The sequence below is a fragment of the Schistocerca nitens genome, chromosome 2 (genome assembly GCF_023898315.1).
Source record: "Schistocerca nitens isolate TAMUIC-IGC-003100 chromosome 2, iqSchNite1.1, whole genome shotgun sequence".
In the NCBI taxonomy this organism is placed as follows: Eukaryota; Metazoa; Arthropoda; class Insecta; order Orthoptera; family Acrididae; genus Schistocerca; species Schistocerca nitens.
In genome coordinates this window covers 508631451-508658161 of record NC_064615.1, presented here as the reverse complement: position 1 = coordinate 508658161, position 26711 = coordinate 508631451, and the positions used below count along the sequence as shown (strand labels likewise).

The 26711-nt window shown below is 42.3% G+C and overlaps 1 protein-coding gene across 1 annotated transcript in view; it reads left to right on the top strand.

Moving 5' to 3' along the window:
• The window catches only part of LOC126235125 (E3 ubiquitin-protein ligase lubel), a 443689-nt gene that overhangs the window by 231863 nt on the left and 185115 nt on the right, over positions 1–26711 (top strand). The window contains exons 4-7 of the mRNA XM_049943859.1: positions 3839–3990; positions 11026–11169; positions 13275–13383; positions 21425–21684. Of these exons, the coding sequence (XP_049799816.1) occupies positions 3839–3990; positions 11026–11169; positions 13275–13383; positions 21425–21684 (665 nt within the window). The remainder of the gene's footprint in view (positions 1–3838; positions 3991–11025; positions 11170–13274; positions 13384–21424; positions 21685–26711) is intronic.

The window sequence follows — 26711 nt, the reverse complement described above, 5'->3', positions numbered from 1 at the left end:
TTGAAGATGACCGTCTCTATAACGCGCATTCAAGAATTCATGTTACTTCCATTTGAAATTTACGTGGTAGTAGCTGATTGGTACGAGGTACACGCACTCTTGTGTTGTCAGCACTGCAAGACTAGTAAACATTTACCCTCTCACATCCTATAACCCGTCTGCCTATTTCGCGCAGCTCTCTGACCAATTTACCAACGCTGATTAAAATCAAGCACATCTAACAACTTTACTGTCTATGTAGCACACCTCCGGAAAAAATTCAACACCCAAAAGTGCTGTGGTTTGTAGCTCCAGGGTATAATATGTGCATACCGAGGAGCTGCAGAGTTATTGATTCATTTGTCACAGTCATCAACACCTAGAGGGTATTCAAATGGCCCATCTGTGAAACTTGAGACTTAACCTTTTCTTATATGCAGCATGTAGATAGTGTTTTATTTTTTATTCTTCTTTTTTTTTTTGTCGTTATGCTGAGATTCTAATCCCTCGCACGTGCAACCATTTCATACCACTCTGAAGTTTGTTCCATGCCGTCTGCACGGCGTTAATTGTTAAGATCTGAGTTAACCAGACACACGTGTTCAGAATGTATTTTTTATTCAGACGAAATTTTTCGATTATAATTCCATCCAGAAAACTGCTGTTTGGTTCCCGGGAAATTTCAGGGAGTGGCCACGAAGCAGCAGCCGACATTAAAGGCGGGACGCGTTAGGCGATACGGGCTGAGCAAAGTGGTTGCCGCCCTTGGTTGCTGTTAAGTGGCCATAAAGTCCTCTGGCGACCTTCAATCGGTTTCCACCCCCTACTCCTCTTCGCTTCCCTCGTTTATATCAGCGGCGCTACACGTCTTATGTTGCGAAACGTACTGTGTTCGAAGATAACTTTTTCAAACCAGAAAACTACACTGCACTGCACTGCACTGACGACGCATTGCGAACAACTGTTGCTGGTGACAAGTGCCAGCTGCAGATTTACAGGGCATGAGAATTCCATAACGGTCCGTGAGCGGGAGGGGACAACAAGAGGCGGCGCGTCACATGTAGGAAACGCAGGAAGCAAACGCTATCCAAATAATTTTAAATTTCACTACGAACAGAATACACACTTTAAGAAAGTTTGCAGTTACGATCGATTTATTAATGAAATTACTGCGGCTTAAATGACAGATTTGAATAATTCTGCATGATATACTATTTATGGATATTTCAAAATAACGCTCATCGGTAAATATAAAGTTAAAAACTTTTTGTTGATTTGTGCACATGCTGCGCAAATAAACTACAGATATTTGATGTACACACAATACGACAGCGCATAGAACATCCTTGAAAGAAATTAAAACTAATAATACTTCGTCTGTCTTAAAGAAATGAAATGTATAAGTGTGCAAGTATTTAAAACATTTGAGCAGCTACATTACTAGTGGACAGCAAAACAGTACATGAAACTACAGTTGAATGTTGAAAGTGGCGTTAAAAGGTGAACGCCTGTGAAGAAATACGTCGTTAAGTGTTGGTGTTCTCGATCTGACGATAGTTTTTATTCTAATCTAATGCTTAAGAGACTTCAACGAAATGTCGCAGACGCTATTCTAGGCGAACTGGTAAGTACACGATAGACTATGCCTTCTACTGTCTTACAAACTCGTTGTCTGATCAATGCGTGGAAATACCTTTCAGTTTCATTAGCACTTAGCTTTCCTTCTTGTTGCCCCGTCCCTGCAGAAAAAGAACTGGAAATTTGCCATGCAGTAAGGAGAAACCACTAATCCCATATAAGTTTATGGACATCGTCAAAAATAATCCCTCAGAAAGAATGGTTTGTAAAGCTCCTCTCTTCTACTATAACAAGTTACAACTTGACGTGAAATTAGATAGGCAGTTGAAAGCTAGATAAGAGTTCTTGCAGTAATTAAAGTCAGTAAGCAGTTAGTTCAATACCTGTAGTTCTAAATGAACATCAGGCTTTGCAGTCGTCTCTTGTTGGAAATATTTATCCCGTATTGAGGTACAAGTGAAAGAATCGTAAGAGCAAAGAGACAAATGGAATGATCACTAGAAGATCTCTCCGCTCAGGGACTGGGTGTTGTGTTGTCCTAATCACCATCATTTCTTCCCCATCGACGCTCAAGTCGCCGAAGTGGCGTGAAATCAAAAGACTTGCACCCGGCGAACGGTCTACCCGACGGGTGGCCCTAGTCACACGACATTTACATTTTACTAGAAGATCGAGATGTGGCAGAAGAACACGTCTTTACCCATGTTTAAATTCGGATTTTCTGGAAGCTGTGGTCGTGTGCAGTAACAGGAGGGAAACGGCTCGTAGACCGACACTACAGAATCCTGCAGACGAATGCCGTAAGTGACCATACAGAGACTGCATATACGGTAGGTACCTCAAGTAAAATAGTTTAACGCAGAATAAGCGGTCAAATAAGTATTTTTACAGACATTGACTTATGCGGATAATTCTATAAAGAATTCAATGTGTCTTGAACATAGATCATCCTAATTGCTAATATTTTCGGAGAGTAAATCGTACACCTTGTATACGTGATTGAAATGACCAGAAACACTGCATCAAGAAAATTAATTTACTAGTTGGATATTCTGCGGACCATTTATGAGACACATAGTAACGAAGTGGAATGAATCAATTTACATCGTGTTAAATTAATTCATGGTTAGGTACACATACATGTTGACTTTTGTACAGATAGTCTAGACGTAGTCGCCAGAAAAACGACTTTTCAATTTCTCTACATATTTAGCTTTACTACCTGTCATGTACCTTATATCATTTGGCAAATGGACAAAGGTTTTGGAAACCGTACAATTTGCCTCATTCTTAGCCAAAACCAACCGTAGTGAGGAGTCTACTACTACTACTGTAAAAGACCGTTACTCTTTCAGATAATGAATAGATTATTTACGACAAACTTAACGAAAAAATTTGTATGTAGTGCGATGCTGCAATTGTAATACCTAACTCCCTTTATAAAATCTTTTTCGATATTTTTTTTTGTATTGACAATTTTCTTTCTTAAATGTGGTTTGCTTAATAATACATATTTATAAGACATTAGTGAATGAAAAACTACACTGACCTACTCCTATTTTTCTCACCGTACCTCACAGTGCATGCAGCAGAAAAATGGCTGACCGCGGTTGCTTAAGAAAAAGCTATTGGAAACTACAAAATACAGACGCGCGCAACTAACAGGAAGAAAAGAAAAGGAAGCACTGTCCAGCAGCTTGGTTGGGAGGTCTTCCTGCGCCACCAGCATCCTCCCCTTCTTGCACACTCAGATCGTCTCTCAGCTGTTCTCTACCCAACAATCTTCAAAATAATTTTCTCGATAGCAAAGTTACATTTAGAAATCGTCTTGGCGACTTTTTCAACGCCAATACAATAGGAAAAACAGAGAAAATATTTCAGAGCCATGAGAGAACAATATGTAATAGAAGAGAAAGTGTTATTGATTATAATTTTACCATGGTTTGCAGCCACGGTCATGTAATACTTTTCTAATGAAAGTACCGTCATTTCACGCACTATATAACCAAATTTAGTATATGTCGACGGTGACTTCGTTACTGAAGACTGATAATGCACAACACTGTGGTACCTGAAAACGGACAAAGGCTTAGATCTTGACTGTACTGAAGAATAAACGACCTATACAGTCAAATGGCGAAACTTTCATTTGAAAGTATTACTGATTAATTTGTAAACGCAAAAAAACGTAGCCGAATAGCTATCTGCTGTTGTAGCCTATTTAGCGTATAGATATGGAGGAGTGGCTGATTAACTGTGCTTTTTTCTTGTGTTTGTGCAGGAGAGGGCAAGCGAGGAGACGGTCGCCACTGCGACCTGTGCGGCTGTTCGGAACCCACGGTGCGCTGCGAGCAGTGCTCCAACCAGGTGTTCTGCTACAGCTGCGACGACATGTACCACAGGCACCCCAAGCGACAGACCCACCACAGGAAGGTACGCCTGCTGGCTATCCACCCTGCTGACCAAGTTCTTGTCTTGAAACGTATCGTGTGAAAACAATGACAGGCTAAAATCGTGTGGGACCAAGCAACACAAGCCACCGCTTGGTGCGCAAAGCTGAAAGGGATTTCCTACACAGGACGTGTCACAGCTAGTAGCTGCCCTTGAGGCGCCAAGCTAAGAGCGGTGCTAGGGGGCGTCCAAGTTCAAGATTTATGTACAATGCGTATCACAATTAGTAGTGAAAACTGACACTGGTAAAAGTATACGAGAGAAAAGAAGGAGGGAAGGGGGAGAGAAGGGTACAAAGGGAGGGGTGTCAAACGATAAGATGCTTTTGTGGAAAAATGTTTTAGAACCCACCCTGAATGGACCCCATTCCTGTAGGATCTTTCCACTAAGCCTGTAAAAGACCCATCCCACTGCCGAATCCCATAACTTCTTCATTTGGCTCGAACCACACTGGAGAGCCAAAGAAACTGGTACACCTGGCTAATACAGATTAGGGCTCCCGCGAGCAAGCAGAAGTGCCGCAACACGACGTGGCATGTACTCGACAAATGTCTGAAGTAGTGATGGAGGGCACTGATACCATGAATGCTGCAGGGCTGTCCATAAATCTGTAAGAGTACGAGAGGGTGGGGATCTTTTATGAACAGCATGTTGCGACGAATCCCAGATGTGCTCAATAATGTTTATATCTGGGGAGTTTGGCGGCCAGCGGAAGTGTTTAAACTCAGAAGAGTGTTCCTTGAGCCGTTCTGTAGCAATTCTCGACATTTGGGGTTTGCACTGTCCTGCCGGAATTGCCCAAGTCCGTCGGAATGCACAATGACGTGAATGGATGCAGTTGATCAGACAGGATGCTAACCTACGTGTCACCTGTATCTAGACATATCAGGGGTCCCATATCACTCCAACTACACACGCCCCACACGATTACAGAGCCGCCACCAGCTTGAACAGTCCCCTGCTGACATCCAGGTTCCATGGATTCAGGAGGTTGTCTCCATACCCGCACACGTCCATCCATTCGACACAATTTGAAACGAGACTCGTCCCACCAGTCAACATGTCTCCAGTCATCAACAGTCCAATGTCGATGTTGACGGGCCCAGGCGAGGCTTAAAACTTTGCATCGTGCAGTCATCAAGGGTACACGAGTCCGTCTTCGGCTCCGAAAGCCCATATCAATGATATTTCGTTGAATGGTTGGCACACTGACATTTGTTGATGGCCCAGCTTTGAAATATGCAACAATTTGTGGAAGTGTTTCTACTTCTGTCACTTTCAACGCTTCTCTACAGTCGTCGTTGGTTTTGTTCTTGTAGGATCATTTTCCGGCAGCAGCGGTGTCGGAGGTTTGACGTTTTACCGGGTTTCCGATATTCACGGTACGCTCGCGAAATCGTCGTACGGGAAAATACCCACTCGGAGATGCTGTGTCTCATCGCACATGCGCCGACTATAACACCACGTTCAAACTCACTTAACTCTTGATAACCTGCCATTGTAGCAGCAGTAACTGCGCCAGACACTTGTCATATAGGTGTTGCCGACCGCAGCGCCGTATTTTGCCTGTTTACGTATCTCTGTATTTGAATACGCATGCCTATACCAATTTCTTTGGCGCTTCAGCGTATATTATAACCACAAACTTCTTTAGACGTGGATACGGGTGAAATTCAGATGATGCCAAATCTGAGGAGCGTTATAATATTTAATACTTACAATTATTCAGCTTTTCCACTGGCAACCCATATTTTTGCGCATCTGCCTTATCCTAAGGAAAGACTTTTTTCCTCTTTTACAAATGGGGCCTCATCTAACTTAATTTCTTCATCTAAATTTTCCAGCTTTCTGCAGTTAATTTTCCATGTAAAATGCACCGTGCTCTTTTTTCTGATGTGTTTATGGCTCGTATACTACGTGATCAAAAGTATCCGGACACCCTCAAAACATAGGTTTTTCATATTAGGTGCATTGTGCTGCCACCTACTGCCAGGTACTCCATATCAGCTACCTCAGTATCCATTATACATCGTGGGAGAGTAGAACGGGGGGCTTCGCCGAAAACACGGACTTCGAACATGGTCTGGTGATTGGGTGTCACTTGTGTCACACGTCTGTACGCGAGATTTCCACACTCCTAAACATCTTTAGGTCCACTATTTCCGATGTGATAGTGAAATGGGAACGTGAAGGGACACGATCAGCACAAAAGCGTACAGACCAACCTCGTCTGTTGACTGACAGAGACCGCCGACAGTTGAAGAGGGTCGTAATATGTAACGGGCAGACATCTATACAGACCATCACACAGGAATTCCAAACTGCATCAGGATCCACTGCAAGTACTATGACAGGTGGGAGGTGAGAAAACTTGGATTTAATGGTCGAGCGACTGCTCGTAAGCCACACTTCACGCCGGTAAATACTAAACGACGCCTCGCTTGGTGTAAAGAGCGTAAACACTGGACGATTGAACAGTGGAAAAACGTTATGTGGAGTCACGAATCACGGTACACAGTGTGGCGATCCGATGGCAGGGTGTGGGTATGGCGAATGCCCGGTGAACGTCATCTGCCAGCGTGTATAGTGCCAACAGTAAAATTCGAAGGCGGTGGTGTTGTGGGTGGTCGTGTTTTTCATGGAGTGGGCTAGCACTCGTTGTTTTGCATGGCACTATCACAACACAGGCCTACATTGATGTTTTAAGCACCTTCTTGCTTACCACTGTTGAAGAGCAATTCGAGAATGGCGATAGCATCTTTCAACACGATCCAGCACCTGTTCATAATGCATGGCCTGTGGCAGAGTGGTTACAAGACAATAACATCCCTGTAATGGACTGGCCTGCACAGAGTCCTGACCTGAATCCTAGAAACCTCCCAGCACCTGATCGAACGGACTGCGAGAGTGGAAGTTGTCACCGAGCCCAAGTTAATTCCAGCGTTACCGATGGAGAGCGCCACGAACTTGTATCCGGATACTTTTGATCACATAGTGTATTTGATACAACTTTATCTGCCGATGACTTACTGTTTGCATTCTCAACGTTTCGCTGTTTTCAACGATGCTTGCTGTTCTGGTACATCGTTCACGATGATCATTTGTAAAAGTAACACAGCCACGTTCGAATTGAGCTGCCCATTTCTTCACAGTTCAAACTGAAAGATCAGCTCTTATAAATTTTGTATAAATTCACTTCAGTTGTAAGTCGTCCATTGCAAATTCGAATACCTGCTACTTTTCAGTCAGTGCCTTCACTTCTGAAACCATTGACAGGACATGTGAATAGAGCTTTGTAATGTCGAATAAAATTCGTCGTTGCCATCATTCATGGCATTTTAGAGCACTTTTCATCTTAAGTAACTAAAACCACTAGGTAAATTGTGCAGTGTAATAGTTTTTTGTCAACATTCTGAGACTTTCTGTTTGTCTTTTTATTGTTAATCATCCTTCAGCTATAAGAAAGAAAAGTCTGTGACATAGTGGTGCCTTGTGAGACTGTGTTAACACATATATCGATCAATAAGATGTTATCATATTGGTAAATACATTCAGTAACATTTAGATGGTAATATGCTACTGTCCGGTTTTTTGTCAGTGAAATAAATTCAATGGCGACAAGTGAAAATTTGTGCCTGAATGGTATTTCTTGATGTGGATCTGACATTGCAACAGCTAATTCGACAAAGAGTAGTCATTTCCAGTTTCATGAATGTTTACACATAGAGATACTAAGATGCTCCAGTAGTGGCAGCGATATGAGTGAACACCAACAGGTGTGTTGTGTGAGGATAGTATAGGCCTGTCTTTTTGACCTGCTTTGCAGTACATCCTACATGTCAGATGCAAAAAAAGTTTTTCGACTCCCTGATGCGTAGGCTGTCCTGCACAACAGATGTATTTCTTGGAGTGGTACTGGCCTTCTTTATCGACCTGTTTTGCAGGGGCTACATGTACAGATGGGCATGGCTGGGGCATGGTTGAGAGAGATAGAGGAGGGGAACGACAACAAGAGAGGGATCAGGAAGGGATGGGCAGTTAGAGAGGGGAGAAGGAGGGTAGGGACAAAGAGAGGGGGGGAGGAGAAGAGGGGCAGATTGAGGGGGATGAGGAAATGGATAAACAGAGGAGGAGGAGGAGGAGTGAGAGTAGAAGGGTGGGAATAGAAGGGTAGAGAGGGGTGAGGAAGAGATGGTCAGAAAGATGGGTGGAGGAGGTGGAGTGATAGGGGGATGACGAGATGCTCAAAGATAGGGGGATGAGGAGATGGATAGAAAATAGTGGGGAGGAAGTGTAAGAGTTGTAGGAAGCAACTGGAAGATGGAGAGGAACAGGCTGCAGTTGGAAAAGGAAGGAGGGGGAGGAAGAGATGGAGTGGGAGAGGGGAGGAGTTGATGGACAGAGAGAGTAGAGGAGATGGCCAGAAACAGAAGGGAGGAGGGGATGGATAAAGTAAGAGTGGTGAGATGGAAATGGGCACAGAGATGGAAGGACGATGAGATGGACTGGGAGAGGGGGCAGGAGGAGATGGATAGGAACTAGAGGAGAAAAGGATGCACAAAGAGAAGTAGGAGGATGACATGGAAAGAGAAAGGGGGAGGAGGTGGAGGACAGTGATGGAGGAAGACTGTAATGCAAAAAGAGAGGGAGGTGGAGGAAATGGACAGGGAGAGAGGTAAGAGGAAGTGTGTGCAATGTATTTGTGTAGGCACACTTGGGCGAAATAGTGGGTAACCTCACATCGTCTTAGGTTAGATAGTGCACTTCCAATTCGCTTACGAAAATTCGAGACATATTCACGTAGAGTTTTTTAGGTTTTCTTGTTTTCACACTTCAGTTTGCGTTAGCCAAACTATGTGAAACAGTTCATTGCTAATTTGGCAAGAACTTCAGATTTATATTGCGGGAACTGTGATGATTTTTGTCATAGCACTGTTTGTTCAAATGGAGCCTCTTGTTTGTGTGCAATGAGTGTTGCAGTCTAATCAACGATTCCTCTCATTTCTTTAGTTTTGTTAGTGTGTGTGTGTGTGTGTGTGTGTGTGTGTGTGCGCGTGTGTCTAGTAAGCAGCTGCGAAGACTGGCTGTGAGGGATGAGGCATAAAGTAAGACACAGTCTCTCTCCTCGTTCCTTTCCACCTCCAATCTACATGTTGTATGTTACTAGTTATCCGCTAAATATTTCCTTACCAGTACACTACAGTTGACTTCTTGTGTTAACACTGCTCGCTGTTAATGGTCTCCCAGTTTCTTTTATTTTCTTATATGAAGCATCAATGAGAAAAGGGATCAGTCTAATAAAACATGCAAGTGGACATCACGACCACAATGTGAGCAACAAATAGATAAGAAAAACGCATGTAGTAGTTATTGCATACACCGCAATAGTATTAATAAATAACTGATGTAGCATATACACACAATTTGACCACGTGACTGTTTAATGCACACTACCCAGCAAAAAAAACTGAAGAATTCAGAAGGGGATAAGGAAACAAAACGTAGCTTCACGATTGAGAATCGTGTGAAGCTATTTCAGAGATTACAATATTTAATCAGATTTCCTAACAACTTGCCAGTATGAGCCCACTCATCAGTATGTCGTTGCACCGCATCTGGCCTAAATGCTTGCTGTGATTTCGTTTGGAAGAGTTTCATAAAGCCATTGTATGTCCTCCTGAGGCAAGCTGGTTCACAACTGTTATAACTGGTCCTTGGACACTGGCACTGAAACAGAGTTGATGTCCAAGCTTGTTCCACGTATTGGGGACAGATTTGTGGATCCTGATTGCTGCTGGAAGTACCTCTACATCACGCAGATTCTGTCGCATAAGAGGTAACACATAAGGACGCTTGGTGTTTGTCGTACTTTTGTGTCTTCAGACTTTGCTCAATCACTACCAACCATTGACCTGTAGCAATACCCGATGGCTCTCTACAACATGACACCAGGAGTGACATTGCTGTGCCTCTTCAAAACGTTAGAAGAATTGGACCTCTCCTCAGGTCACCACCACACTCACGGACAGTGGTAATCCATGGAAGTGCAGAAAACAGATTCATAACGTACACAATTCAATGCAGTTCATCAACACACCATGCTTCCCTATCATGCCATGTCCCCAAACGCAGCTGTTTGTGTTGTGGTGTTAACAGCAGCCAATACATAACACAGTAATTTCCGAGTTTGGCTGCTGCTAGACTCTGACCAATGGTGCGAGATGGCAGAGAAAGTCACAGGGAGACCATTACATGTCCCCGGATGGTAGGCACAGATGTGAAAGGTTAACAATATGCTTTGGGCACAATATCGCTACCATCCCTTGTGATAGTCAGTCGTGGTCGACTGGGACTTTTATGACGAGTTTGCCTGTCCTCACCTTCCCATACAGTCTAACAATGCGCCACCATCACATATGAATGCCCTAAAACTCTGGTTTCTTCACTATTCGGCCGACTGCACGATGATGCCTCTTCCAAACGTTGTCCTGTGCTGAAAACACTGTCTCAGACGAGTTCGTGGTATCTCCATGTCCGTCAGTATTCACTCAACATCGACTGCTGTTCACGCCCCTATATACCCTAGCTGGTAATAAGACTAAGCATGAAAAACATTGTGGTGGCCATTATAACTCTCTACAGAATTGTAGCTACACTGATTTACATTCCCCTGATGGTGTACGTGTACGAAGTTACAGTGACAGCTGGACATGTCTTTGAATCTATTCAGTGTTGATATAATTGTACACTTCTTTAGGATAAAGTGTACTATCCAGTCCATAGCGAGCCACAATGCACGCTGTGACTCACAGCTGCATTCCTGTTGTATACATTCAGATACAGTGTGGACAGTGTGGATGTCTATGTGTGTGTGTGTGTGTGTGTGTGTGTGTGTGTGTGTGTTTTATTCTGCAAACATAAGGTGTGCCAGCTGAAAGAGTGGAATTACGGAGAGGATGACATAATTGTAGCTGTAAATGTAGTGTGTAATAAGGAGCCTATGTTGGTGGTCCACAGCCACTGGACCTGAACCGCTTCAACACGTTCCGGCCGCCGTTGCCCCCTAAGGGAGAACACAGCGCCGCCCCCGTGCCGCCACCACGTCGCAACAAGCGCCCAGGCAGTCGTACCAGCTCACCACTGCCACACGCAGTGCACCAGGTAAGCAGCCAGTGCTGCGTCCTCAGCTAGGACACTGACTTCCCCTTTGGTACCACCTCTCTGCCTCACACGAGCTGAACACCTACCTCCTCATCAAAAAACAGCTTCCACTTTTAAAGACAACAGCATTTCTTTACCGTAGAATCTATCATCACACTGCATTTGGCTCATGCCTAGAAATGTGAACTATTTACCATAAACATACCAGTTACTTTTTTAGCTTCGTCTTGCACGTGACTACACATGTTCCACAGTATATATCATAAGAAATTAGGTATATGCAGGAAATACTGAATATCATACAAATCATATTGCTGCTCTTTAGAAACCTGTATGTAAACTGCACTACATATTGCATAGGTTAGCTTGATTAAATGGTTGTGATTACTGTTAATGGCACACACATGTATACAATACTTTGACAAGATCTGCATAGTTAAAAAATCGTGATAAATTATTTAATTGTTTACTACATTGTAGGGTAAATGTCAAAAGGTTCACTGCTATCTGGAAAATTCAACATATTTAAATTGGTATAACTTATAAACAAAAATAATTTTACAGTTTCAAATTTTATTCAAATTGCTGTGTTCTTCTTCAAGGCTGGAAATAAATAACTGGCGAAAACATCCCTTTTCCATTTAAATTAGAAGCTGGTTATAGGGTAACTATTACTGAATATAATTTATTAAATGATTATTACTTGTTGATTTGTCTGTAGAAGGACATTGAGCCAGTATTCATCCCCATACAACGATGTGTTTTCTCTGGCCCCATAACATTTGAATATTTCCTAGTTTCCCTTCTTTTTCATCGATACAAAACTTTATATAAATTATATTTATATAACATTTAACAACAAAAAGGGCACAATTCTGTGAGAGAGATTTTTTGTTTAGAAATGTTTGGTGTATTTCTGAGATATAAAACATTTCAATTCCTACAGTCTTGTGTAACTTAAGTTTTTTTCACTTTAGGAATAGAGATGACGATTTCATAATAGTATTTCAGCCCAGATATTTAATATAACTTACTGCCATAATTAAGCTTCAGATATGACACTGTGTTCATTGTATCAACACTGCCTTTTTGTCCCTGTAGCTAAGTAAGATATAAAATCACTAATATGAAAAAATACAAGTCTAATTAACCACAAGGGTTATCTTTAAGAACAGATATCTTTGGAGTAACATTATATCATAGTATATTGGAGGTAAACTTTTTGTCAGTGAAGAAAGTTTAATTGTTGGAGTCATATTAGTGTTGACATTTGGCCTGATTTTTAAATAAGTAACATATTGTAAATTTAAAGCAAAGGTATATGGCAATGAATTGTTGTAAAGTTATAAGATGTATGTAAATACTCCAGAATATTATGTATACATTTTATTTTCTGATAAAAATATGTTATTTCTGTTGTAATACAGTCATATGTTATTATTCTTGTAAAAAAATGTTCACAATATATTTTTATGAAAAGTTGTGCCTTTGTTCATTCACTGAAAACCACACCTCACATATATGTATTTTTTTGTAATGTCTCATATCTATGTTAGAAAAATTATATGTTTATTCCAAGTAACTGGAAAATACAGTGAGTAAATATCTTATTACTAATTATCTGATTAAAACCCTCTACACAAACTGAAAAATATGATCCTATTTGTCTGGTCTCCTCTAAATCATATTAAGGGAGCAGTTGTTATCGCCAGGTAGTGATGTGACTGATGGACCACCATGCAGACAGAAGAATAGTTAACCTTTCATGAAAACAGATGGATTCATACAAAGCTGAATGAAAATATAATGTTCAAATGAGAAGTATAATATGAAAATGTAGATTAATATACCTGTAGCACTGGAACCACAGATCAAAATTTGTGTAAGCTGTTTAGTTATGTGATTTGCTAGGAATCATGTATACATAATTTGCATGCCAATTTATAAAACTAGTGCAAATTATTCTCTACTAATCATCATTAAATCTGCCAGAAAATAATTCTGCCATTTGTTTCTTTAGCATGGTGATCCCATGTTACGGTGTGACTGAGATATTCAACTCCTTTTGTACTTGGATACACTGTTTTTTATCTTGTTTAAATTAGGGCCCACCATTGCCAAAGAAGGAATTTTCTATCAAGGATAAAATGGGAAGCCTAAGGAGGATAATGAGTACTCGACCTCTTCCTGAAACGCCAAACAACAAAGTTCAATGTAAGAGCACTTATTACAGTGGTAAGACATATGTTATAAGGAAGATATGTTTAAAGTGATTACAATTTTTGCTTGAGATTGCTCCACTATACAGCAACAGGAACAAAAATACTAACATTTTGAATCAAATTATTTTCAGCATACTGTAATTTTTATTAATATAGTGTGTGAGTGAATACTAATGATTCAGTTCTAAAAGAAGTAGTTGAAGAAGTTTCAAGATTTACTTGTTTTTCTGAATTGTGTAAATGTGATATTCTTGCAATTTGTATTTTTATTTGAAACTATTGATAAATGGTGTTACTTATGACTAGATAGATGAAAAGAAGGTACTTGAGAAATACTGGTAAGCAAAATAGACCTGCCCTCAGTAATTATTTCAGCAACAATAAAATAATACATATTTGTGGAGATGTATCTCACTGGCATGGAATCACACACACACACACACACACACACACACACACACACACACATAGATACCTAAGCTTGTGTCAGTAGGGGAAAGGGAGAACTAAAACTAAAATGATAGTAATAGCAGGAAAAACATAATATTAATAGGCCACAACCATAAATGTGAATAGTTATACTTCAATCAAAATCAGTGATGCACTTTAGGTGGCTATAAAGGTTTTTGTATGTGTCTAATAGAACTAAGGACTGCTTCAAGAAAGACATTAATCAATACCTTTTTCTGTTGGTCCTACTGCTTCTGGATGGTTCTTATTAGTCTGTATAAATAAATAATATACAACAGACAACTAGTTCATTTGAATAAATCCATATTTTAACAATTTGAACATTTTGATACTTTCAGCAGTGGTCAATACTGATTAAACCAACAGCATATGATGCAGAGTGATACACACTGGTCTACATAATGAGTTTCAGTATCAGTAGATCTTAAGATTTTGTCAGGATTCCAAATGAAGGGTATCTGCTAAATACAACTTCAGCTTCATAATCGTCTTCCTTTTCTTAACTGTGTGAAAATTTTACAGTTTGCGTATACGAGATTTGTGATGAAAATGATATAGACAGCTGACCTGTTCCTTTTCAAGCAGTGGATGACAAAAAAGACCTATGAAATATTTAGTGACAGTCAATTCAAAATATCTTTGCTCTTGTCTTTTTCAGATTGTTTTGATTTTCGTTTTCTTTCTGTTACTTTTATCTTCGTTAATCAAATATCTGTTTAATACTTCACTGCAACAGCTCCAAACCTTGAAAATACTGTATTACCATTATTATAACACAGTTGAGATAATGAATCTCATTGATGATGTATAAGGTTGTGCCCAACATCATATCATTCATACAATTATTTTGAATGTTATAGGTTGATAACATGATATAACTTCTGAGTCAAATAACTTGAGTCAGAGCCAGCTGGTGTGGCCGATCGGTTCTAGGCGCTACAGTCTGGCACCGCGCGACCACTACGGTCGCAGGTTCAAATCCTGCCTCGGGCATGGATGTTGTCGTTAGGTTAGTTAGGTTTAAGTAGTTCTAAGTTCTAGGTGACTGATGACCTCAGATGTTAAGTCCCACAGTGCTCAGAGCCATTTGAACCATTTTTTTGAACTTGAGTCAGAATGCATTACCCTGTGCAGTGATACATGGTAGCTGCAAGTATGGTAAAATTTAGTTTCCATATTTTGAGGGTGTTTATTCTCTAGTAACATTTTAACTATTGGTACGTTTTAAATATTCAAAATACTTTTTAGTGGTAACTAATACATTTCAACTGTCTGTTTTGATACCTATTATTCCACCAAGGGTTTTACATTTCCAAAGAACATATTTTAGAGTTCCATACAAAACTTGTCAAGCACAGTGTTTCCTAGTTGGACATTAATAACAATGCTTCTTTCATGTAGCTTCTTAAAGAAGCCTACATGAACAAAGTTAAACTACGATATATTTAAGACAGAACATCTTAAATTTGATAGTGTATTCCTTCAGTATTCGTTTCAGAATAAACACTGCAACTACTCTAAAATTGGCTCGTAAAATATCATAACATTCTTCCGAGCTAGTTTTCCTTACGAATTATAGATCAGTTAACTTACTGGTAAAAAGTAGACAAACATGTGGCGTTCATTATTAGGCATCATTCCAGGATTTAGATGAGTGATGGGTTTAAATTCTTATTCAGTCATCCACATTTTGGTTACCTGCAGTTTCCCTAAATTACTTCTCATAATTGCTAGAATGGTTCCTTTAAGAAAGCTACAGCCAATGTCCTTCTGAACTTGCTGGTGGTGACTCAAATGGCTCTGAGCACCATGGGACTTAACATCTAAGGTCATCAGTCCCCTAGAACTCAGAACTACTTAAACCTAACTAACCTAAGAAAATCACACAACACCCAGTCATCACGAGGCAGAGAAAATCCCTGACCCCGCCGGGAATCGAACCCAGGAACCCGGGCGTGGGAAGCGAGAATGCTACCACACGACCACGAGCTGCGGACTTGCTGGTGGTGTTGCATGATAAATGTGTATATGACATCTACTAGTAATTTCAACGAAATAAATTGGGGTGTGTTAAAAATTCTGCTTACACACAGTTATATTATTTGACAGTTGCTCGCCATTAGTTACAGATATTATCAAGGTCTCAGTTAATACAGTTACCAGGATGTCAAAATATGATAAAAAAGTTTTACCAAATACACAAATTTCTTTATACTGATTCGACAGGAGATCCTTAGCATAAACGGATTAGCCGAAAACACTCAGTGAATTGTAATGGCAAGAATCAGTATCCTCTGCATACCAATGCAGTAAGCTGAACATCTATAGTGTAGCACGATGTACATCTGTTTGGAGCAATCTCCACAACGTTGTTAGAATGCTCTAGAGATATATGGCCCAGCTCATCCATCCATACAGTTTTAATATTGTGAAGGATCAGTGAAAAATGAAACAAACCACGCGAAAAATTTGGAAAAATCATTTCACTATCTCAGAACAACACTGTTCCTCCACCACAAACCCTTCTGAAAACCTATGCAATGACTTATTGTGTGGACCTCAAGCACAAGGACCTCAAATCATGTGATCCTCGCTGAGGGATTATTATTGGGCTCATTTTGCTTTATTGTTTACCACAATGTAGACGCCAACATCACTTAATTACAGTGCCGTACTCTGAGGGATTGTCTACATACACAGCAGCCAGCACATGCTGAAGTTCCTTGGTGTCTTTCATGTCTAAAACAGGAAACAAATCACCCCTCGAACTTCCATCTTTTCAAGAGAACTATATCATCTTTGATTTTGTAGCCAGTCAGCATTTTTACCATTTAGTAAAATTTTATGACTTGACAAGAGCTTTAGATTCTGTGAACCGTTATCTCATGTAGAAAATACGATGTGTTGGATTAATTTTTTATCTTTTCTGCTTGGCAGAAAACAGTTTATCAGTTACATGTCGATTACATAGCAACCGGCACTCATAATTGGAAGTAATAAGAGTTTTGATTTTGGTCTTAAGATGTTTATGATATACATGAATTGTTAGAAGAAATAAAGTTTGTTATTTTTGCAGTTGATGCTATGTAGGAATAAAAAATAGTGCCATTTCTCTTGCAGAAATGTCTGAAATATCAGCAGATAATTCAAGCCAAAGGGAATATTATTAACTTTTCGTTAGTCTCAAAACACGCAATTCATTAATTCACTCAAACAATGAAGCATAAGAAGCAGGAACAGCTAATTTATGTGACAATAGATAGACCACAGTTTTAATAGAAAAACCCGCTGTTTAGAACAAATGAAGCTCCTCACTTCAGATGTGTTTTCAGTATGCATTGTTTTTGCCACAAGTAATTTAAAAATGAAGAAGTCAGGTTAGTCTTCATGTTACTGTTTACTAATGAGTTACGGAATAATTCCAAGGGTAGTGTTTTTAGAAGCGTATTTTAAGAACTATGTTTGCAGTTACTTTTATAACATCATACAGATGATCTATACAGTAATTTAGTATTTTGACAAATGCTTCAAAAAACTCAGACATATTATGTATATTTGCTGTCAAATACGTGAATATACATAAATTATCAACATGCCGGAATGTACTGAACGTCTTACGGGTAATGTGGAAGATTTTAAGACTGACTTAAAACAGATTTCTCTTTGGCAACTCCTCCTACTCCATTTAAGAGTATCTTCAGAAAACTATTAAAATCAATTTTTGATTTTATTTTATTATTAACATTAGCACCTTAATACAATAATATTTCGTAATATTAAGTCATTTCATTACATTGTACTTAAACACAGTTTAGGTATTTGTCAACTTTCGTCTGTAACCACGGAAGACCACTAGTTTAATACAATGTGAAAGAAACGCTCTATAAAATGTGAGCACCAAAACACTGCAGAGGCACTTAAGTGCTGCATTTGAGCCGAGTGTGAATAAACAATGTTTCTTGTAGCAAAGTGATTCCCAAATATGCGAACTTTAAAATTAAAAGAGAGTTCGTAGGCACTAAGAAAACTAAGAACATCAGTGAACGTTCATGAATACAGGAATTGGTGATACTTTTAAGCGAAAACAGTGATAAAGTTTGAAGTTGTATTTAGCAGACCTCCAATTGGCAAGAGCAGTACTGACGTTACAGTTTGACGTACGTAGCTATCACCCGGCAAAGCGAACTGAAGACCTGGTCAGGGCAGCACCGTCGTGTTTACACGAGAGTGACATGGAAAAGATGGAAAAGGGGCAGTGCAGCGTACACTCAGGTACCAGCTGCCAGGCGCAACACGTCTGTACGCCAATACCAGACGTACTCCAACAGTTATTGACCAGCGCCTTTGTATGACAATAAGCCCTGCACACTATAAGTGTCTGATTGCACGTTTCGTCTCAGTAGAGCACCGGCCACATTAATCATGATTCCTTAGTTTCTCCAAAAAATGTAATGAGAGCACTTCTCGGGTTATCAGCCGAATCGTGGCGGCATTGTGTTGTCGCAAAGTTTCGACGAATTGCCTCCTCGTCATCTTGAGGCAACGTGTTGGGTTGATGTCCAGTTGGTTCCTTTACAGATGCTGGACCGCAGACTCTGCCTAGGGCCCAACAGAAACCACTGACACGGCAAAGCACCTATGTTCTGTTGGGCCCTCGGCAGAGTCTGCGGTCCAGCGGCTGTAAAGGAACCAGCTGGACCTCAACCCAACACGTTGCCTCAAGATGACGTAGGCATTTCGTCGAAATGTTGCGATAACACAACGCCATGTCTTGGCTGATAACCCGAGAAGGTTTCCCGAATAAAATTCGCTGAGAAAGCTTTCACCCACTCTCTATAAACCGTAGACCTGCCTGTAGTGGCGCGGCACAGCATCAAAAACAAAGGTACTGTGCCGTGCCCGGAGTTCTGAGTCTGGGTCATCAAGGAGGCAATAGAAATATCAGTACGTGACGATGTTAGTCATGAAAGTGGATTCCAACTGAGCTGAGTATGGGATGCTGCGTTAGCAAGTCAGGAACGCTCTAATGTGAAATCAGAGGAAGCAGCGGGCGAAATAGGTACACCAAGACTCGACGCTCGGACTCTTTCCGACCAGCCACCCCTCCATCCAACCCTCCGCTCTTTGCACCGACATCTCTTCCAGAGGCATATGGCTGGCCTACCCGTTGGGCCTTCGGCAAAGGAATCTGCGGTTCAGCGCCTATACATGAACAAAACTGACACTACCCCAACACTTCGCCTGATGATGACGAATAGGTAACTCATGTATAAGTCGTGACATTACGACGCCACCCTTCGGCTGATAACCAGAGAAGATTTGATTAGATATTAGATATACTTTCCACAGGATTCATGGAATATAATATGGCTGTAAAATGAAGAGCGAGCAGGCGAGTTTCTACTCTGTCCACACAGCTACGTCACAAAAGATTGCACCTGCTGTTCCTCTGTGAACATTCTAAATCTGTGGGGACGGAGAGCACAGACACGCCGAGGGAGTGTTCATTTTGCACTAAACGGAATACAGAAATTAGTAATAGGAGAAGCATTGTGCACTGATTTATTTTTCCCTTAATTCATGGTGCGCCATTTGACTCTTTATTACAGTTTCAACTATATGGTTGTTTGCTCTAACCCTAGTTAGCAGGACAACCAGTAAAACAGTGATTCCTACACAGTACTGCTTATTGACCTAACTGCTGTCATTGTGTGAGCGGCCGATAAGGAGGACAGTGCTGGACGACGTGGTTTCTGTGGAAGGAGGGTGTAAACACTACGGATATCTAGAGGCAACTCGTGGTAGTGTGTGGAGAGACAGCGCTTGTCCCCATACGAGTAGGAAAACCAAGGCTGCAATCGCTGAAGTTGGGTTTCAGATACTGCCACACCCACCGTATTTTACTGACTCGGCCCCTTCTGATTACCACTTATTCGGGGTAATAAAAAAACTTCTGCACAGACATCATTTTGCAAACTTTCAGCAACCGCGAACAGCTGCTCTGCAGTGGATGGGACAGTCTGCAGAAAAGTGGTTCGAGGAGGGCCTAGAGAAGTTGAAGGGGTCAAGTCAGGAGAATACGACGGGCGTGGCAATACATGGAACGCCATTTGAGTGATGGCAGCCGTGGTTTCCCGACTCGAATGGGGACGAGGGTTGTCGTGTTGCAAGAGTACTTTTCGCGACGGTGCATACTCTCCTCACACTGCCACCAGTTGCCTGTGAACGCCCGCAGTGTTTATAGCCTCCTTCCACGGAACCACATAATGCAGCACTGTCAGTGATGAGCACACTCCATGTTGTCCCCTCACATAACGACAGCAATTGCGAAAACGGGCTGTACTGTGCAGGGATTACACTTATACTTATTTTCCCGCCACCTACGATTACACCAACCTACTACATACTTGAACTGTGATGACGAGTCAAATGGCGCACGATTAATGGCGGGAAATAAGAGTAAAGTATAATTCAATATGGAGTGGTCCTCGTGTAACTAATGCTAGAAACGGATGGTCCTCTTATAACTAATGCTAGAAACGCAAACGAACGGAATCTACCTAAATTGCTGCTGACTGCCTTGTACTTCTCGTGTGGCAATTGATTCACAGACATAGGGAGCTGTAGCGTTCCTCCAGGGAAGGACAGTTTCGCCAATATAAGAGCTGCTCACTCTTCAGTTTGCAGCCAGACTACGTAGTATGTGAGAAAAGTAATGAGACTGATTTTTTATCCAGGCAAGTTTTTCTATGTTCTTCTAAACAAAGTAGTTCCTTTTTGTAGCTATACATTGGCGAAGTCGTTGTTCCCAGTTTTGATGGCATCACTGAAAGGCTTCAACTGGTAGGACCTTTAACATGTCGGCCACACTGTTTTGGATGTTTTCCAGAGTACCAACATGACGTCCTTTTAAGACATTTTTCAATTCCGAAAAAAGAAGAGAGTCACAAGGACTTAGATCGGTTGAATAGAGGGGCTGCGGAACAACAGGAATGCCATTTGGGATCAAAAATTCAGTGATGGAAATGGCTTTCGCTATGTAAAACACTTGGATGACAGTTTGTCCTGAAGAAACAAGAGCACGCACACGTTCGACATTTCATCGGCTTTTGAAGTTCATGATCTCCTTGAGCGAGGCTCATCTGCACTTCAACGTGTTCTCGGCCTTCCGAAAATGATTTGTGCCAGCGAAATCTTGTGCTCTTGATAAGGAATGTTCCCCATAGGCCTCTTTCAACTGTTAAAAGGTCACACTCGCAGATTCCCCAAGTTTAACACAAACGTTGATGGAATAAAGTTGCACTAAATTCCACTGTTCCATTTTCGTAACACGCAACATGAAGGCAGCTTCCTGGACGTGACGGCAGTACGGAGCTGAAACTCGGACCGAGCATTGGAAGAGATGAACATACGAGTGCACACAAGTAGAACAACCCAGCGGTGCTACGCTCGCAGCGCTGTCAGTCTCATTACTTTTCGAGCACACCTCGTGTTCCACTAATGTAATGTAACGTAACTGGGAGGCCTAGAGCGGCGCACAGTGGAGAGACGTGTGCCCGCAGCGCCGAGCCCGCCGCCGCCGCCGCAGCTGGGCAGCGCGCCACCCGAGCACGCGCGCCACCCCACGGCGGACCGGCTGGGCGCGCTGCAGCAGCGATACCGCCAGCACCAGGCGGCCATGCGCGCCACCACGCCCAACATCCCGCTCACCGTCGTCGAGATGAGCTCCGCCGACGACCGCGACCACGCCTCCTCCAGGGGCCGGCAGTCGCGCAGCTCCAGCTTCCAGGCGCCCGCGCATGCCTTCAAGGAGCCGCAGCTGGTCAGTACTCTGTGCACTGCCAGTTCTCTTTCCCTTAGCCTCCTATCACCCTCCTGTCTTATGATTCCACTGGAGAACACTACAAGGAAGTACAGCATGGCAGAAAACTTAACAGACTATCTACACTACTGGCCATTAAAACTGCTACACCACGAAGATGACGTGCTACAGACGCGAAATTTAACCGACAGGAAGAGGATGCTGTGATATGCAAATGATTAGCTTATCGGAGGATTCACACAAGGTTGGCGCCGGTGGCGACACCTACAACTTGCTGACACGAGGAAAGTTTCCAACCGATTTCTCATACACAAACAGCAGTTGACCGGCGTAGCCTGGTGAATCGTTGGTGTTATGCCTCGTGTAAGGAGGAGAAATGCGTACCATCACGTTTCCGTCTTGATAAAGGTCGGATTGTAGCCTATCGCGATTGCGGTTTATCGTATCGCGACATTGCTGCTCGCGTTGGTCGAGATCAAATGACTGTTAGCAGAATATGGACCCGGTGGGTTCAGGAGGGTAACACAGAACGCCGTGCTGGATCCCAACGGCCTCGTATCACTAGCAGTCGAGATGACAGGCATCTTATCCGCATGGCTGTAACGGATCGTGCAGCCACGTCTCGATCCCTGAGTCAACAGATGGGGACGCTTGCAAGCCAACAACCATCTGCACGAACAGTTCGACGACGTTTGCAGCAGCATGGACTGTCAGCTCGGAGACCATGGCTGCGGTTACCCTAGACGCTGCATCACAGACAGGAGCGCCTGCGATGGTGCACTCAACGACGAACCTGGGCGCACGAATGGCAAAACGTGATTTTTTCGGATGAATCCAGGTTCTGTTTACAGCATCATGATGGTCGCATCCGTGTTTTGCAATATCGCGGTGAACGCACATTGGAATCGTGCATTCGTCATCGCCATACTGGCGTATCACCCGGCGTGATGGTATGGGGTGCCATTGGTTACACGTCTCGGTCACCTCTTCTTCGCATTGACGGGACTTTGAACAGTGGACGTTACATTTCAGATGTGTTATTACCCGTGGCTCTACCCTTCATTCCATCCCTGCGAAACACTACATTTCAGCATGATAATGCACGACCGCATGTTGCAGGCCCTGTACGGGCCATTTTGGATACAGAAAATGTTCGACTGCTGCCCTGGCCAGTACATTCTCCAGATCTCTCACCAATTGAAAACGTCTGGTCAATGGTGGCCGAGCAACTGGCTCGTCACAATACGCCAGTCACTACTCTTGATGAACTGTGGTATCGTGATGAAGCTGCATGGGCAGCTGTACCTGTAGACGCTATCCAAGCTCTGTTTGACCCAATGCCCAGGCGTATCAACGCCGTTATTACGGCCAGAGGTGGTTGTTCTGGGTGCTGATTTCTCAGGATCTATGCACCCAAATTGCGTGAAAATGTAATCGCATGTCAGTTCTAGTATAATAAATTTGTCCAATGAATACCCGTTTATCATCTGCATTTCTTCTTGGTGTAGCAATTTTAATGGCCAGTAGTATACTATTGTTACTTTCTGTTGTGTACTGTGCACCCAGGTAAACGATGCAAAACAAGTTTATAAACAGGTAGACCTATATAAACAAAAGTTCCCTGGAGTAAGCTAATTGCAAGAACTATTTGTACACAGTCCAGTCACATTAATGTGACCACCGCTTATATTCGACGTCAAACTGCAATAATCACTCACAGACGTTACGTGTCAGCGGCGGGTATGCAAAGCGTGTCGGGGGACACGGAAAACAGTGCAGGCGCTGTCGTTATGTGGAAATGGAGCTATTTATCTGACGTCCGAAAGAGCGTGAACAATGGCTTTTGGGCCAAGGGTGGAAGCATTTCAGAAACGGCTAACTGTTCTTCTCCCATCATGGTTAAAGTATACCATGCACGGAAAAATAGAGTTATCCAAAACTGGGGCCAAGGCAACTGGGGTGCACCTGACCAGATGAACCAAGGGGCTACCAACAGCGTCTTCTCAACGACCACTCAGTGAACATTGCTCTTTATAGGCCTCCACAGCAGGCGCCTGGTTTATGCATCCAAACTGACTGCTGTTCATCAGCGACAAAGAATGGAAATTTGCACTCCAGTATCGCAACTGGACGTCCACTGGGTGCCGACAGGACGCCTTTTCAGATGAATTACTTTTTATGACCTATCGAACAGATGGCCGTTGGTTTCTAAGGCCCTGTAACAATCGTAGGAAGGGTCCAGGTCGGAGCAGGGAGTGTTGTGGTCTGGAGAATATTTTCGTGCCATTCCCTGGACGATCTCGTGATTCTGGGGGCACAGTGGATCAACACAAATATACATCTCTCTTCGGGGACCACATCCAACCCTGCGCGCAGTTTGTTTTTCCTTGGCCAGATGACATTTACCAGCAGGACAAAGCGACATTTCATAGTGTACGTGCGTGGTTCGAAGAGCTCCAGGATGACTTTACCGCAGACTCCACGGATTTGAAACCAATCGAGAATCCGTTGGACCACCTCGATTGGGCTGTTCGCGCCACGGATACTCAGCCTAGAAACATAGTGCAGCTCGCCACGGCTCTGGAGTCAGCATGGCCCCACGTCCCTCTCGCTACCTTCCAGAACCTCACTGACTCTTGCGCTTCTCACAGCAGTTTGTACTGCAAAAGTGGCTATCCATGCTTTAGACAGTTGGTGACATTAAAGTGACTGGACGGTGTATAAGTTCATCATATAAAATATTGGTCACCCTCTATAAAACAGCACATTGGCCTATTTGGAGCGCAGCAGATGGTGTAGAACTGGTAAAAAGTAGCCTAGCTCTGTCGTAAGTCATGGCAGTGAATTGGTATATGTGGCCTAGCTCAGCCGTCGTAATTCGTGGCAGTGAAGTGATGTCTGTACTAGTCACTTGTAATACTAGTCACTTGTAATAGTATCAGTGTCGTAAGTCGTGAAGACGTGACAAAATGGTAGGAAGGAACTGTCGTGTTGCTCATGTCCATCACTATACCATGAGCGAAGTTGTTCGATTTCTTGGTTTACAAAGAGGAAGCGTACAATGAGTCTACAAGGAATCGCGTACCACTCGCAGCCAGGTAACATGGATTAAGAGCAGTGGGCCAGAATGAATTTTCACTCTGCAGCGGAGTGTGCAGTGATCCTAAACTTACTCTTGGATTAAAATTGTGTGCCGGACCAGGAATCGAACTTAAGATCTTCGGCTTTCGCGGGCCAGTTCATTACCAACTGAGCTATCCAAGCACTAGTCACGACACGACCTTACAGCTTTATTTCATCAAGTACCTCTTCTCCTACCTGTTAAGGCGTGTTGTGAGTCACGCTTCGATAGTTCACTTGCTCGCGAAATGAAAAAGTCCCAGGTTCGAGAACTGGCCCGGTACAAGTTTTAATCTGGCAGGAATTTTCGAGAACGGTGGTCCTAAAAGGATCCAACCAGGCGGAGTCTGGAGATGAGTGTCACGCCTTGACAGTGACAATCAATGTAAAACCCTACAGCAATTGCTACGGTCATTAGAGTTGCGATCTACCAAAACTATAGGTCAGTAGTTTTGGTACAGTATATAAATAACGTACTGAATGGTAGGATTACCGGTAGACCAGAAGTACTGGTAATATTGGTAGGTAGTGAAACATACGAGTGAAAGTGTGGGAGAGAACCTGGGAGCCGACCACTTCTGTTTGTCTGTTTTGCACATGCTTTGAATCGCACATCGTTCAGTGTTGGCCCATTGTGTGTTTTCCTTAAAAAATATAAACTGCGTTTTATAAGTAATAAAGATTAGTATATCGTGTAATTTCTGCGCCGGCCGCGGTGGTCTCGCGGTTCTAGGCGCGCAGTCCGGAACCGTGCGACTGCTACGGTCGCAGGTTCGAATCCTGCCTCGGGCATGGATGTGTGATGTGTGTGATGTCCTTAGGTTAGTTAGGTTTAAGTAGTTCTAATTTCTAGGGGACTAATGACCACAGCAGTTGAGTCCCATATATGTAATCAAAGCAGTTACCTTTGATGCAAGTACAATTGACATGCACAAACATAAAAACAGCTATATAATTATTGCTGGTTTGTACTCAATAGAAGAGCTTAGCACAGGAAAGGAATTCGTGGCGGGCCGCATCAAACCAGTCAGTAGACTGATGACAAAAAAAAAAAAAAAAAAAAAAAAAAAAAAAAAAAAAAAAAACTCAATAGAACGTTCTTCATCATGATCAAAGGCAAGAGTTTCCTGTTATGATAAGTGTGAAAGTTGTTTATGAATAACAGAACCCTGTTTTATATAAACTCGACGAAATATTGAAGCGGTGTTTGATGTGTTCTTTTTTAAACTTTACTTTGTTTTGAGGAAACTGCGTTTTCTAGCGCTATATGATAAATCGGTATTTTTTTTACTACAATATCTCTGTTCTTCACGTTACATATTAACAATTTTCGAATAAAACCTGAATTAAACATTGGCAATTTCAATGCTATTATAAATACAATAGGAGGATAACTATGTGGAACAAAAATTTTCCATATGTTATACAGTCCTACATACATCCTCACTCGGTTTCTAGACGGTTCACCGCTTCCAGTTTCTAGGGTAATCTAGTAAGACGGCATGGACAAGTAAAGCGATCAAAATACTTTAACGACCAATAGATATTCAAGACACCTAACATACAGATAAAGCGTGTGCGGTCTTACCTGGAAACCTCCTAGGAAAACTGCCGTAGTCTATGTTTACTTATAACCTGCGGTAGCTTTTCAATTGTAACTGTCACTGAATTCAGGTCCATCTCAATCCATTTTGAACGAACACTGCGAAGGGAACTGCATGCAAAGGACATTTGGAGTTCTAGAAAGTCGCTGCTCACAACGACACGTAATGCTGCTCGTCTTCCGTGAGTCAGACAACACAGGAACTGTGCAGTAGTTGACTAGATGCGTCTTGTGCGGTCCGATGAATCGCGAGTTTGTTTCTTTTCAAATACTGCAAGACATCGATTGCACCGAGCGCCCAGTG